Source organism: Dermacentor variabilis, chromosome 4, assembly GCF_050947875.1.
Source record: "Dermacentor variabilis isolate Ectoservices chromosome 4, ASM5094787v1, whole genome shotgun sequence".
Taxonomy (NCBI): domain Eukaryota; kingdom Metazoa; phylum Arthropoda; class Arachnida; order Ixodida; family Ixodidae; genus Dermacentor; species Dermacentor variabilis.
This window is the reverse complement of record NC_134571.1, coordinates 121,328,630-121,344,620: the sequence shown is the minus strand read 5'-3', so window position 1 is coordinate 121,344,620 and position 15,991 is coordinate 121,328,630. Positions and strand designations below refer to the sequence as shown.

The window sequence follows — 15,991 nt, the reverse complement described above, 5'->3', positions numbered from 1 at the left end:
TGCCATGCATATGTTTGCACTCCTCGAGTTCAGCCTGGGTCAGCAGCTTCTTCGGGTGAGGCATATTATCAGGGACTCCCAACATGCCCACTCGGCGAGTACTGTTGCAGCACCAGATGCTGGCACGTGTCGAGCTGGTGGCACGCAAGCTGCCCAAGACACACTTTGTGGTTTTCCTATGCGTCCTGTTGCAAGATGGCGACAATAAACCGAAACAAAATCAAGCTGATGGGCAACAGCAGAATACGATGCCGACAGAGCAAAACATGATGCTCACTTTGTGCTGCCTGCAGCAAGGAACAGTGACGCGTTCGGCTTATTGCCTATTAAAAGCATGCAGTACACTACCAACGGCACTACGTTCCACATGCTGTGATGCAGATAGGTTAAGGCATTTATGGGTTAGGTTTATAGATAGGTTAAGGCGACAGGTGACAACCCATGAGGTGATCTGCCGATACCGGAAGAGGAAACTGAATGCATGTCGGCATTTTCACTTGACATATGCAAGTGAATGCTGCAGAGAAGCTGCCATGGCAGGCACCTACTACTCTCAATTGTGCATGCCTTGCTCCTTTTCTTGTTCACATGGGATCCCACAGACTGAAAATGTGTCATATGATTGCAGTTTGACAATGTGCTGTACGTTGGTGCCGAAAGAGCATGTTTTCCAGGAATGTATTAACTGTAAAAGGAAGGTGCAACTGTATTGGGTCATTTCTTGTGTTCTCAATCGCAAACATTAGAACCAGGAAATCGTAGGAAACGGGATCGCATCAGTAAGGTTCTACTGTATTGGGTAAACAATCTGCTTTTCTAACAACCAACTTGAGCACACAGAAGTGCGAGAGAAAGTTTTAGATTTCCGTTTTCATTTATCTATGCACTGTTTTACAGGAGAACCTAGCTCATACGCTTTGGAAAAAACTTCAAGAAAAAAACATAATAACTGGGAAAACGTACGACCTGAAGTAACTAAAAAATATGACAGACTCAACTATTGTTGACAAATACATGATGTAAAGCATCATGCGGATCATTGCGGCATGCTGGTGCCGCGTTGAGATGGTGGTTCTCTGGAGACCTGAGGTGCGTTTTGTTGTTTTCGCATTGCATGGTGTTTTAAGAAGGCGACGGGAAACTGAAACGAAATCGAGCTGGTGGGCGATGCCGGATGCCGCCGAAGCGAAACGTGATGCCCACATCGCGCCACCTGAAGCAGGGAACGGCGGCACGTTTGGATTATTCTCGGATACTGAAACATGCAGCACGCCACCAATGGTACTATTCACCACGCACTGTAAAACAGATAGGTGAAGATGCTTATCACAATAGGTTTGGCGGCGATAGCTGTGAATGCGGTGTGTGACAACCTAAACGGAGATTTGCTAGTATACCGGAATAAGAAACTGTGTGCGCTGTCGTTTTCACGTAAGACAGGTGGCTATATACCATTCTCGATTGCACACGCCTTGTATCCTTTCTTGCTCACGCGGGATCTAGTGGTCAGAAAACATATACGATTGCAGTCTGCAGCAGGGAAAGGCGGCGCATTTAGGTTACCACCAATCGCAAGCGTGTGCTACGCTTCTGATAGCACTGCACGCTGTGAAACAGATAGGCGAAGATGCTTATTGCAATAGGATTGGTGGTGACAGCTCTGAATGCTGCATGCGATGACAACAGAGATTTGCTGGTACCGAAATGAGAAACTGAGTGTGTGCCAGCGTTTTCAGGTGAGAGGGGCGGGCAAGTACTGCGGTGGAGCTGCCACAGTCGGCACCTATATACTGTTCTTGATAGCACGTGCCTCACACATCTTCTTTACATGCGACCCAGTGGCTGGAAAACGTATCATACGATTGCCGTTGGGCAACGTTTTGAACGTTGGTGCCAAAAAATCTTGTTTTCCGGGAATGTATGAACTGGTAAAAAATTAGCATAATTCTTTTGGGTCATTTCTTGTGTTTTTGATTGCAAACATTGGCGCTGGGAAAACATACGTAATAGGAACACATCAACGACGTTCTACTGTATCTTTGCCTAGAAACCCCCTTTTTGCTTATCAGACATCTATTTTGCTTACACACAAAGATGGGTTAGCATTCAGTTATAGATGCCCTCCATATTAGAAAACAAAGTGCATCAGCATCCGTTAGCCTACTGTAGACATGTTGGATATGAAGTGAGTCTTCAGTACAGTGGAACCCGAATTATACGACTTTCTCAGAACCATGCAAAAACGTCATATAATACGGGCATCACATAGTCTCACCAACAAAAACTTCCCCTATAATAGATGCGAAAAAGAGTTGTGAGAGGTCTTAATTTAAGTTACAGGCTAATGGTCTGCTGGACTCAGAAACCAAACCTCCAAAAAAGTAAATGCAACAAGAATACTGCATTGTAGGCGCCAATCAAGCTTTATTGGCAAGATTTAGCATATCGTGTACCGCAATTTGTGCCTGCCAGCATGCCAAAACATTCTTTGCTTATTTACAGACAGTTTCTTATAGCCTTTTTTTGAGCCGCACAGCAAGGGCTTCTTTCAAGCGCAACAACATCCGCAAGGTCACCTACAGTGGCGTCGCCTGCACAGACGAATTTCCGAAGGTTGTCGATGCTATGCCACAACACCCAGGCACAAGCATGGCAGCATCTGTGGCATTGTCGTTGTCGGAGGTGGCAGCCAGCAGTGTTAGCGTGATACCAGGACCTGCATGAAAACGGAAACCCAACAACAGACATGTGAGAAGTCTTGTGTGCTCGCGCGTAAACAAAGTTCCAAACTACCTGCATGAACACGCATATACGTTATGATTTGCATGCCTTCCAGTGGCTGATCGGTGCGATCTTGGCTCAAGCTTTCGCATTTTCCATATGCGCCAGGGCAATGATCACCTGGATCCTTGGGTGATCACTTCCAGAGATAGTTTCACGTTTGTGAGATTCAGCAATGCATGCAATGAAGTACATGATTGTAACAAGGGGCCCTATAACGTAAAATTATTCCATTATGTTTTTATTCCAATCTCCTGATGTCAAATTTATGTAACCGCCGATGCATGCATCGGGTGGTGACCCGCAGCATAGCCTGAACAGCCCAATCAAACACTCTCCTCATTTATCGAAGGTCACTTTAGTTTGCTTTTAATATGAATAACACTGCCTACATGAAGCGGTTTTTCTTATCTAATTGGCTGACAAGCAGCAAGGAGCATGCTCAGGTGTAGAGGGTTTTGATGGGGCCGAGCCAGCGCACTGAAAATAATAACGGGAGAAAGAGGGTGGTGCCCGCGTCTGCGATTGATCTGCTTTTCCTTACTTAGGTTGCGGTGGGTTGTCTAAAATCGTGCCGATGTGCAACGGACAGTTAAAAAGGCCACTCAAACGGGTCCTCCGCAAGGAATTGACAGAGCAATGCCGTAAACGTGTCTGAAGTGCTCGATAACGTTATATGACCACGCAACGCATTTTGTTATACGCAAATAAACCCATGCTCTCCGGCAGATGCGAGTAACCAGTGCCCGAGTGATCACAGCAGCCATCTTCTATTCCTTTCGGAACGAGGCAGTCTCCGACTATTCAGAAAGAAATCTAGTTTTGTTCGGCATATTAATGCATCTTTAAAGGAGCACTGGCACAAAAATTTTCCTGCTGCAATAAGTAGTTAATGACCCAGTAATCATGGCACGAAACATTATTTGTTTCAGAGCACGACAGGTAATTAATTGGAGTCTTGTTTGTAGCGACTAGTGAAACTTTCGGTTTCAGAAAGCAACGAGATGGCCGAAGAAGGAATGTAAACACAGCTGGGCACGTGATCGCACAAAACTGTGACATACGTACGCCAGCACGCTTGCCGGCTTGTGAGCTTCGTGTTGCTAGTTCGTCTGCTTCGTCTGCACGTGCTTTGCAATGTCCTCGCCATCATCATCGTCCTCGTTTTCTTCCTCCAGCGGCGACTATTTCCTGCAGGCGGGAGTTGCTACCGTGTTAGACGTGGCCAACCACTTTTGATTGGATTCATTACAAAGCAGAGACTCGGAAAGTGCGTCCAGCGACAGCTATAAATATGCGTACGCACTGCTACAAGTAGAACGAACCATACGTCAAGGGCGCTTTGGGAATGAAGCATCTTCCGGAGCAGGACACAAGGCAGGGTAAAAGTCAGCACAGCATCAGGCTTGGGGGTAGGTAGTCTTGGTGGAAGGTTATCAGACTGCTCTAAGCTCGGCGAGTTTTGTTTACACCAGGCACACTCGAAATGAGCAAATCTGGCTGCTCTTCAACGGGGTCCATTCTAAACGCATAGCGGCACGCACGAACTTGGAACACTTCTGCTGCTCATCGACACCGACAGTAGTGAATGAGCAAGCCAGGCGAGCTGGCGATTGCTAGGAAACGGTATTGGCGGCGAGGAGTTACGGAGTCGCCATCTATCGGAAGCGCCTCGCTGGCGTAGTATGAGGGATCACGTGGCGCGCTCCTCATAGGTTTTGCTGTCAGCGCTCACTGAAAACACCACGCGCGAGCTCTCCCGGACATTTCTGTAAGTACTTTCGAAACAAGAGAAGTTTCTTACTGTCTAAATAATAATCATGGGCAAACTGAAAACACACAATCGTTTACAGACGCTATCTCTTTACCGAATACGTACAGTGAACGCCACTGCGCGCGGTCGCCGCGATGGAATTTCCCGAACCGGCTTCTTGCGTGAAAGGTAGGTAAACGCTGAGAGCAAACTATGTGAAATATGTTCTTATAGCGCTTGTATAACTAAATGGAGCGTAATAGAACGAAGCCTCAATGCAGCGATCGCGCAGATTCGCAGCGACCGACTGCGCGTCTGCATGCTTGTCCGCGCACTGTTTCGCTTTCTCCACGCGCGCATTTTCGCACCGTGCCATGAGCTTTAGGCCGCAGAATGTGAGCATTTGACAATATACAAGCAACCATTGTTGCGTGGGCGCTATCAGAGCTGTTCAAAAATAATTTCATTGTAGAGACTTCGACGCCTGTGATGTGCCGTCGCGACGATTCAATCTTTCTTTTCTTCTAAATTCTTTGACCTTTCAGTACTATTTCTCGAGTTGCGTCGCACTGTATGTTTATCGGTGTCCTCAGCGTGTAATTTACCGCTGCTAATTTTTTGTAATCCAGTGCATTAATTCATAGCACAAGCATGACCATATGCCATGCTTTTTTTAAATGTGCTTCTTACCGCTGTCTTTCCACTCCACTGAGCTTCTCAATATCTATAGCATCGACAAGTTCATAGAACAAACCGTCATGACATTAGTCGGGCAGCGGACTCGGGCGAGCGTCTCAGTACGCGTTTTCAGAACATCGCAGACCGGGCGCCTAGCAGAAATCTTCCTCGCGTCTGTGCTTGCTGCATACCCGAGTTGTAGCCGATGACTGTTTGCCGGTTTTATGTTTCGCGAGCCAAGCTTCGCGCAGCTTCTTGTCCTGCGGCTACGTGTGAATAAGGCTGACACCGGCCTCCGTTATGTGCATCCGGCCCTGCGGCACCGAGCAGTAGCCTACCATGTTGCGCGCCTTCAAAGGCAGCCACTACCTATTGTAGTGCTTTCAAGCGTTGTAAAGGAGACACTCGAAGCGGGAAAATTTCGCCACTAAATGAGGACCGCAGCGTACGAGGGAATTTAAACTCGTTTTCAGCTCGCTTCGGCGCGCTAGAAGCAGCCGACGCGGCCGCATGTCCACGTGATCCCTCCTAGCACGTCACGCCGACGGTGGCGCCAGCTTTTCCAGTGGTGGAGCTCGAGGCCAATAGGCCTAGCTCATTGGCTGTCAGATCCGAGGCCGGCGGCACATGCGATCTGTCCGCAGCTCGTAATAAAGCACCTATATTCATCTACGCAATCAACGTCTGCACATTTATGTAGCTTATAAGTAACAATACAATTAGTTTTCCTGACGCCGTTGGTAGCGATGAGAAAACACATTGTCCAGGCAAGCCGCTTCGCAGCGACGATTGCTGCGGCGTCTGCGCTGACCACTTGCGAGTCAAAATCATGCCAATCATTTACTATTTCGTGCAACGTTTTATGACATGCACACTTTCGAGGTCACTTTACTACGATTTATTTCGTGTCGGAAACAAATTTTAGCCACTTTCCGTGCTGCCGTCAGCGGCGAAAAAAAGAACATCGGGGCTATCAAAGCGGCGAGAAACTTGGTCGCAGGGCCCGCCCCGATGGCAGCGCAAACTAGTGACGTATTGTTTTCTCACTCGTTTATATTCCTTCCTTAATGTCAATGTCGCAAGGTGCTACGTTTTGCAATAGGCTGTGCTCAACCGCACTTTAAAATTGATTTTAAATATGTTCTAAGCTATATTCGCCATTCGCATTTTGTAGACGATGTGTGTGTGCCCACATAAATCGATTTCACATGTTAACTCGACTTCAAATTTTTGTGTCAGTACTTTTTTAATGCATACACATCACTGTGACGCCGTGAGTTTTCGTGGTTTTGTGGCGTCGCGTGACAGCCAGGTGAAGTGGGCGAGGCCCGAAAACTTTTGACCAATAGCCGAGGTTTAATGTTGAAAAGGCGTCGAACCAGAAGTAACTATATTTCCTTTGTTTGGTCCAGTCATGCATAATCGGTGTGTACAGGTCATATCAGATTGGGAGCTATCACGGTTTTCGTGACGTCGCGTGGCAGACAGGAAAAGTGGGGATGGTTCAAAAACTTTTTGACCAATCATGGAAGGCCGATTGCAGAAGTGGAATAGAAAAGGCTGGAATAGCTTTACGTTATAGCGCCCAAGATTATGAGCTTGGCACAGAGCCTAAAATGTCGACAGCCATACACGTGAGTGCGTCTGACGACGAGAGGAGGCACTGCCGAGAGAAAAACACCAAAAATGCCAAGAGAGAGAATGCGGATTGAGACGGCAACAAAGGGGTGAAGGCGTGCGGTGGTTGAGCAACGTGAAAGTGGGGAGAGGGAAACAACCAATGAGAGGGTAGCGAACGCGTGGGCAGGAGGGAGCCCGAAAATTAGTCGGAGCTTTCTGCAGGTGAAAGGGCATTCTTGACTTTCTGACAGAGGGGACGACACAGCGAGGGAGCTGCACGGAGCTGATGGTGCTTTTTACACATCCACCATTGGGTTCCCACTTTCACGTGGGTTGTCGTACGAGATAGGACGTGTGTAATCTCACATCGTATAATCAAGGTTTCTATAGCTTTTCTATGGGAGTTCACTGCAGGGTGTCTACCAAGTTGACATTTTCAATTTCCCCGAGTTTTCCAGGTTTTCCCCGAGTGCCTTTGCAAAATTTCCTGAGTGACGCAGAACTATGTTTTATGTCAAGATTGGCTGACACAATGTCGCCCGATGCTGTCACTCTCTAGCAAGCATGTGAAAAAAAAAAAACAACTTATACCAGTTTAAATACTAAAGAGTAGTGTTTATGTTATTCAAGAAGACAACAGAAAGGAGGGGTTAGTAAAATGGACAGCAAACAAAATGTTTTTGAAAAAAATTGCAAATCAAGTCGGACATTCTCAAATACGAATAAAAAGGAGATGCATGCAGAAGCAAGTATTACCGAATATGAGCTATTTCTATCAACTGATAGCAAGCTCAGTGGTACGAGGCCCGAACTTTGTCACAATTGAGGTTCTCTCCGAAGAGCTCTAAAGTCAACCTCAACTGTCCTGACATACTCTCAACACACGCACGATGCCTCAGTGTTGTGTTTCACTGCTTTAAAAAGTTTATTTTGGTTTGGGTGAGGGACATGTGCATCTCAACATCAGCCAACAGTTTGTTTTTTGAACTCAAGCTCCTTCAACATGACGGCAACACGCTTCCTTTCCCGTTCATTCCTCAATGCATAGGTCCTTTCTGTTCTCGTCCTCCTTCCGCCACTCGTTCACCACACGGACCATTTGAAGCATATTCTTGGTCAGTTGTACAAGGTCTGTTCTGAAAGTAGTAGGACTGTTTTTTTCCTGGGCGAACGGCCGGACGAGAGGTGGTCTGTGCGCGCAGGATCGATGAAGGGGGATATTGGGAACGCTGGGAAAAATTGGCAGTCAGCTCTCGGCCGTTGAAGAGAGCAGGTCGCTTGTACTGTGAACCCCTGTCGAAACACGTCATCATGGGGAATCATGGAGCGCCTACTGGATCAGCGATACGCGATCAAATTTGTGTAAGGCTTGGTAAAATGGGCAAAGAGACTCACGACATGATTAAGAAGGCCTACGGCGATGCTGCCATGTGTAGATCAGGTGTTTTCGAGTGGCATAAGCTGTTCCGAGAAGGTAGGGAAAGAGTGGAAGACGACCGCTCCAGACTCCCTTCGACCAGCAAGACCAATGAAAATGTGCTGCGAGTGAAAAATTTACTGAACAGTGATTGTAGAATGAGTATCAGAATGATTTCTGATGACTTGAGCATTCCTCAAACCCAAGTTCTTGAGATAGTGACAGAAAACTTAGCCATGAGGAAAGCATGCGCGAAGTTCGTGCCACGAGTGGTTGTCAGAGGAGCAAAAGGCCAACTGGAAAGCGATCTCCCAGGATTTTCTTCATCATGTGAATGAGGACCCGACTTTTTGGACAATGTAGTGACCGGTGAAAAGACGCAGGAGTTTGATTATGACCCAGAGAGCAAGCGACAGAGCTAAGAATGGCCCACCCCTTTTCCAAGCCTCAAGAAAGCACGAATGAGCAAATGCAAGCAAAAGTCCATGCTCATTTGCTTTATTGATCGGCATGAAGTTGTCCACTGAGCACCACCCTTAGAAACAGCTAATGCATCTTTTTACATGAAAGTCCTCAAAAGACTGCAAAAACGCATTGTTCGTGTGCGCCCAGCAATCGCCAACAATTGGCGGCCGCACTATGACAACGCCCCGAGCCACACAGCGTTCCGTGTAGTGGAGTATCTTGCCCAGCACAAGGTGGCAACGTTGCCTCAGCCCCCCTACAGCCCCGACTTGGCCCCACCAGACTTTTTTCTATTCCCGGGAATAAAATAGATGTTCAAGGGGAAGCATCACGGATCAGTAGAGGGGGTTCAACAGGCCATGACGAGGGAGCTAAGCAGCTTCCGGTCCCGGCGTTCCTGGAGGCGTACGAAAGCTGGAAAACTCGTTGGCAGCAGTGTGTAGCTGCAGAAAGGTGCTACTCTGACAAATCATAATTCTATGTACTACTATCATGAATAATTTTTTTTTCAAAGCAAGTCCTACTACTTTCAGAACAGACCCTGTACAGTCAATGTACGATTTTTCAAATTCCCTAGGGGCCGCGAAAACGCCCGAAATATTGGCCAGTTGGAAAAAAGTGAATGCACGTCTTTTACCGCCCTCAAGGGCTCAAACCGCTACAGGCATATTTGAAAAAGCTCTGAAGGTTTGTCGGTACACATATTATGCATACTGGTGGTCGTATTGTGACAGGATATACCAGGTGCAAGCGTGTATAATTAAGGAATACATACTGTGTCCCGTGGCTAGCCCTTTCCCACTCTTGTTATTCTTCACTGCAATACTTCATGCAGTAACATTTTTGTACAGAGGCAAAGCTGACTATCGGGAACCAGCATTATGCAATGCACCATGCTTTCCGAGCTTCAAAGCCAATCGCGAGGACCACAGAGGTGGAGTCGATGCCATTGCTGACAGCGGCGAATTCTTTCAATGAAAAACATGGCACCCAATGGCAAGAAGCTTAGCGAACATCGAAGAAGCTAGGCCTAATGTTGCCGCAGTGATGGCTATGGCTGCCAGCGGATCTGTGTGCGAGAGCGCCGGTTCAAGGCAGCGCAGTAATCAAAATGGCAGAGAGTGTGGCTTTGAGTAATGCCGCTTCAAACCTGCGGTCATGGCAAAAAGTCTAAAAAATTGGACGGCGAAGGGTTCTTACGTCCGAAATTTCAGACTTTCTGGTACACTGACTCTGTGGGGTATGTGGTGGTGCCACAAAGTCGTCCGAATTATCGGGCATCCGGAAAGTCTGTCGTTGACTGTACACTGGCCACTCCTCCAGCCGACAATAGGGCGTCACAGACGATTCGTTACAATTCCTGTCTTTTACTCAAGCCAGCATTACCGCAACTTTCATCCCCTTTGAATAAAATTACAGCTAATTTTCCCTGATAGAAGTACAAATTCCCCAAGCTTTCCCCATGTTTTCCCTGAATTTTTCCGGACTACTCAAAATCCCTGAGAATTCCAGTCTTCCTGGTTGGTAGACACCCTGTCACTGGGACTGAAGTAATGTGCCACAAAAAACCCAGGACGTCGCAAAATTGGGGAATGTATAGCTTAGGTACCACTGTATTACCACTGCATAATTTTTTCTCTCTGAAAAGTTGTCGCACGCATGTATGGTATTCCGCAGTGTTAAGCCATCTTTTCAAAGAATTGTTTGTCACGAGATGAGGGTCATATCATACCTTAACTATATAAATTTATTTACTTACTTATTTAACACACCTCACACCCATAGCGCCAAAGACACCATCAGAGTGGGCAGGAAAGTTGAAAAAGAAATTTACAAGCTGAGGTTATTATCTGAGGGTCAATAAATGAAGGAACACATCATTACACAATAGTAAATACCGATGACTAACATGTACAGCATTTACAAATCATAACATTATAATGATCATTGCAAATAACTGCAACATAGAAGCAAATAAATCACTAGATGAAACTATAGTAGCAGCATGTGGTCATTTATTCTATTCTCTTATGGGCCCTGAGAAAAATTACATTCTCAAAAAATCTGACTTGCAGTTAAATTCTTGCACTTTATTGACATGATCTACCCGCAGAAATGTGTAGTGTGGAATTAAGAGATGCCTATTTTGGTCTATACCTGTTTTTGAGTGAGACATACTGTGGAAAATCTTAATTTCAATGCCTTCCTTTAGACTTGAAGTGATGGCCAACTCAACGACATCTCTGCACTTGATACACTAAATGTACATTTGAAGTTTCTAAAGATAAACTGAACAGTAAGTTTTGCACTTTGCAAGCCTGCCAGCATAAAATTTTGTTGAAGGGTCTACCACCATGTAGGCATACTGTAGTACAGAACAAACATAAGTATTAAAAAGGAATTGCTTCGCTTTCAAGGAAAAAAACTTTGCATCATGGTGCAGCAAACCCAAAACCTTTGAAGCCTTACATAAATGAACCTACTAAAGAAATTCCAAGACAGAATTGTGGTGAATATAACACCAACGTATATATAGTGAAAAATAGGTAATTCTGTTACTTCGTTAACAGTGTAAATGAATTCGAGAGGAGGTCTTTTCGACTTGAAACACGTATGTATTGTTTACTTCAGATTAATAGACATTTTCATCTTATTACACCACTCAGCAAGGTTGCCCAAGTCCTGCTGAAGTACCGTATCTACTCGCATAATGATCACACTTTCTAAAAACAAAATTGCCGCAAATTCAGGGGTATGATCATTACGTGGGTTAAATTTCCAGCGAGAAAAAATTTGTTTTTCATCCCGCATTTGCTGCAGGATGACAACAGGTCAACAAACAGGCGGCTGCCGCTGTAACAGTGCGGGACACCAAAACAAAAATAGCGGCCAGCGGAGCAAGCCAAACGCGCTGAACACGATTTTTTTTTCTTTTCGAGAGTACATTAATCACAGTGAAACAATTTCTTCCGTATCAATAATGAATAATATTGTTAATATCGGCAAGTCTGCAGCAATAATGTAGCCACGTCCACTTTGAGGGGACAGAAACAGAGATGGGCATGCTTAGCTGCTAGTGACATAGAAACACATGGCGGGTACGCTGCGGAAACTGCGGCATTTGTCTTCACTACTATGCTAATACGGCATGTTTCCGCTAAGGGTGGGCGAATATCATAGCTGTGTTACAAGCGTCGGCGTATGAATAGGGTAAACTTCTAACACATCAGTGTGAATGTGGCTACTATCGTTGCCGCTCGCAATTTGTTGCATGGCTACGAGTGCAGACGAGTAAGAACTGAAAGGTGCCTTTTTTTGTTGTTGTTGTTGACTACAACCATTATAAAGCTTACAAATAATAAAGACAAGGCAAGTTTGGTAGTAGCTTTTTTTTTCGTGGAAGTATGGAAAGTGATGAAAGGAATAAAATGGGGCATCTGCTTAAGAATGAGCGTAGGTTTGGGCATGTTAGTAGTCCATAACTTTTAGGTTTTTAAGTACACGAAAAAGGGACGAGAGACAGAGGTACGACACAGGTAGGGAAAGCGCTGTGTCCGTGTCATACCTCTGTCTCCCATCCCTTTTTCGTGCGCTAAAAACCTAAAAGTGCTTAAGAATGTTTGGTGCGTGCAGACAGTTTGGCAAGTCTTGAAGAGTTGTTCGTATAGCATTCGACAGCATTAGACAGATGGTAAGCGCAATCATCATTAGCTAGACTTGGCACACGACATATCGCTGTGGCAAGTTCGGGGTGCGATCATTACAGGGGAAAAAAAAATTGAAATTTGACGACAAAATTCAGGGGTGCGATCATTACATGAGTGCGATCATTATGCGAGCAAATACGGTATAGTATAGTCACTTAGTGTTAATTATTTTGTAAATGATGCAGTCATCTGCAAAAACGCACACCTGGGGTGAAATACAGTGGAACCCCGTTCATACGTTTTTCACCGGACCGGGGGAAAAAAACGTAACAGCCGGGAAAACGCAACAGTGAGGAAAGCTCCGAAAATGAATGAAAAAAGGGCAGCTTCAACTATAGACAATTTATTTCCACAGAGTGCGCTTAGGACTTAAAAAAGCCTAGAATGATGGCTTGCCGTTTCTTTCGCTCGGTAGAAATCGCCACATGTTTCTCAATAGCCTGGAAGGCCGAATTGCTGTCAGCGTCGCTGTGAGGTGCGACGTATCTGCAGAGGAGGTCCAGAGCCGCGACGGCTTCTCCAAAGCTAGGATTTGGCCACTGCCCGGCATCATGCGGCTCGCGCTCCTCGTCGTCACCGCGCCACGGCAATGGCAACGGACGAAGGAATATCCGCGGGAAATTTTGCCCTCTTTGGCGTAATCATGCTAACCCGCTAACGACTGTTTAGTATTGCTGCGGAGCGCGCGCGTCCGAGCAGCCCGGTTGCGCGCGGCGCGGCGTGGGAGAAATGTAAACAAGAGAGGAGAGCTGTCCCGGTAGGCGGAGCAACGCCACGAGCAACGCCAACTTCCGGTTTCACTTTTGCTTCACAAAGAGTGACGCAAGGGCCTCTCCCGAGTTTCCGTCCTCCGTGAGTCGACCCGTCTAACAACCATGCGGTGACCCTAATCACAGTGATGATAGTGAGAGCATTTTTCACGAATGGCCACTTAGTGCGGCCTCTCGAACTGGCGTGCGGCTTTTTGCAGCCAGTTCCATAGCCAAGCCCGGCCAAGCCCAGCCAAAACTCGTCAAAAGCCAAAATGGCGGTTGGAGCGCGTTGCCTACTTCAGCCCAGGCGGGTTCGGGGTGCTAAGTTGCGACGAATCATGCGGGAACGTTTTCACAGCTAGGACGTAACAGCGGGGTTCCTTATACATTGAATCCTATGGAAGCTATGCCGGGACCGGATGAAAACGACGTAGCAGCCGGGAAAACGCAGCAGTGAGGAACGTAACAGCGGGGTTCTACTGTACAAACACAGATGTCACTGATATACATCAAAAATAATAATGCGCCCAAAAGTGACCCATGAGGTACACCTGAAGTCACATCCACGTTATGCGAGCATTCACCACATACAGTGGAATCTCACTGATACTACCTACACTGGAACTGAAAAATAAAATGTATCATCTGAAATTGTGTTTTTAAAGCAAGCTCCAAAAAGTATGAAAATAGGCATCATCATCATTATCACCAGCCTATTTTAGGTATGTCCACTGCAGGATGAAGGCCTTTCTCTGCGATCTCCAATTACCCCTGTCCCGCGCCACCCAATTCCAGCTAGCGCCTGCAAATTTCTTAATTTCATCACCCTACTGCCGCCCTAGACTGTGCTTCCCTTCTCTTGGCACCCATTCTGTAACCCAATGGTCCACCAGTTATCTAATCTAACCTGCGCATTACATGACCTGCCCAGCTCTAATTCTTTTCTTAATGTCAATTAAAATATCGGCTACCCCTGTTTGCTCTCTTATCCACACCGCTCTCTTCCTGTTTCTTAATGCTACACCTAACACTCTTTCTTCCATCGCTCTTTACGCGGTCCTTAACTTGTCAGGGCGTCTACAAAGTTCACATTTCGAAATTCCCTGAGTTTTCCAGGTTTTGCCTGCGTGCCTTTACAAAATTCCCTGAGTGACGCATAACTACGTTTATGTCAAGACGGGTGGAAACCATGTCGCCCGATGCTGTCACTCTCTAGTAAGCATATGAAAAACAAATTAAAAAAAGAAGACTTAATCCAGTTTGAATACTAAGGAGAAATGTGTTTATGTTATTCAAAACGAGAATAGAAGGGAGGGGTTAGTAAAATGCAGAGCAAATAAAATGTCTTCGAAAAAAATCGCAAATGGAGTCAGACGTTCTTAAATACGTATAAAAAGGAGATGCATACAGAACCAAGTATTTTTGAATACGAGCTATTTCTATCAACTGATAGCAAGCTCAGTGGTACGAGGCCTGAACTTTGTCACAATTGAGGTTCTCTCTCAAGAGCTCTTAAGTCAACCTCAACTGTCCTAACGTACTCTCAGCCCGTGCACAATTGACGCCTCACTGTTGTATTTTACTGCTTTAAAGAGTTTATTTTGGTTTGCATGAGGGACACCTGCATCTCGGCATCAGCCAACACTTTGTTTTTTTCAGCTCAAGCTCCTTCGAAACAGCGGCAGTACACTTCCTTTCCCGTTAATTCCTCAATGCGTAGGTCCTTTATGTTATTGTCCTCCTTCCACCGTTCGTTCGCCCCACGGACCATTTGAAGCATCTTCTTGGTCAGTTGTAAAGTTAACGTCCAATTTTTCGAACTGCCTAGGGGCAGCGAAAGCGTCCAAAAAAATGGCCAGTTGGAAAAAATGACTGCATGTCTTTTAAAGCAGTTAAAGGGCTCCTCACCAGGCACACAGCAAATTTTTATTATACGCTGGAATTTGTTACATGTCCTCTAGGGAGTGTTCTGCCGCAAAAATTTTTCGAATTGGCTTATTAATACCCGAGGTAGAAAAATTTCAGTCCCACGAACCCATGATTTCAGCAGGTGGGCTCCACTGCCAAGCAAGGCACTCTCTCCACTCGCCCCGTCTAGCCTCCACAAGTGAAATTCCTTCTCTGCGTTCTCCCATACCGGACTTCAAGGATCACGTGACGCATACGTCACGCTTCATTTTTTTTCTCCTTACCTTTTTCTTTTTTTTCGGAGCTATGGACTTCCGCTGACAGTGTCGCGCGCGAGCTGTTACCTCGTTTGCGCAGCGCACCACAATATTGCCCCCTGTGCACAAAGACGCATGACTAGCAGTACAATTCAGTGCTACATGAATATTGAGGCAGAACAAGTGGATTGCAGAGCATGATCACGCCACATGAACACGGTAGAAAATGGCACAGTTTCAGTACCTGCGCACATTACTGCATGACCGTGCAAACAAGAAGACGAAGCGGAAGTACACACATCTCTCTTGCTTCGGTGCGAAGTAAAAGAGAAAACACGCAGATGTTCTGTTTGTGTGTTTTATGATTTCCTAAACTTCAATTCCTCAATTCAAGCAACAGATCACATAGATAACATATGTTGCCTTGAACAATTATCGAATTCACGTGTCACTACGAGCGACGCCACACGGCGGACATGAGCACGTAGGCGCAGTGACACGAGGTCCTCACTTAGAGCGCGTTCAGCACAAGGAGAAGAGAAAACAGCATTCGGATTGAAATTTCAGACCTTTCCGTGGTGCATAGCGATGATGCAATTCTTTGCAAACACGATCGTTAGCGTGCATTGTATGCTCTGCGCTTGTCAGCTCAA

At 46.0% G+C, this 15,991-nt stretch overlaps 1 protein-coding gene across 5 annotated transcripts in view; it reads right to left on the bottom strand.

Moving 5' to 3' along the window:
* The window catches only part of LOC142579687 (uncharacterized), a 44,672-nt gene that overhangs the window by 16,490 nt on the left and 12,191 nt on the right, over positions 1–15,991 (bottom strand). For 3 of the 5 annotated variants that reach the window (XM_075690153.1, XM_075690150.1, XM_075690151.1), the window contains exons 6-7: positions 3,850–3,972; positions 2,581–2,716 (exon numbers count right to left, since the gene is read on the bottom strand). In XM_075690153.1, the coding sequence (XP_075546268.1) occupies positions 2,581–2,716; positions 3,850–3,937 (224 nt within the window). In that variant the 5' untranslated portion in view covers positions 3,938–3,972. Of the gene's footprint in view, positions 1–2,400; positions 2,717–3,849; positions 3,973–15,991 lie in introns of those variants that run through there. The other 2 variants (XM_075690149.1, XM_075690152.1) reach the window with 2 other exon arrangements.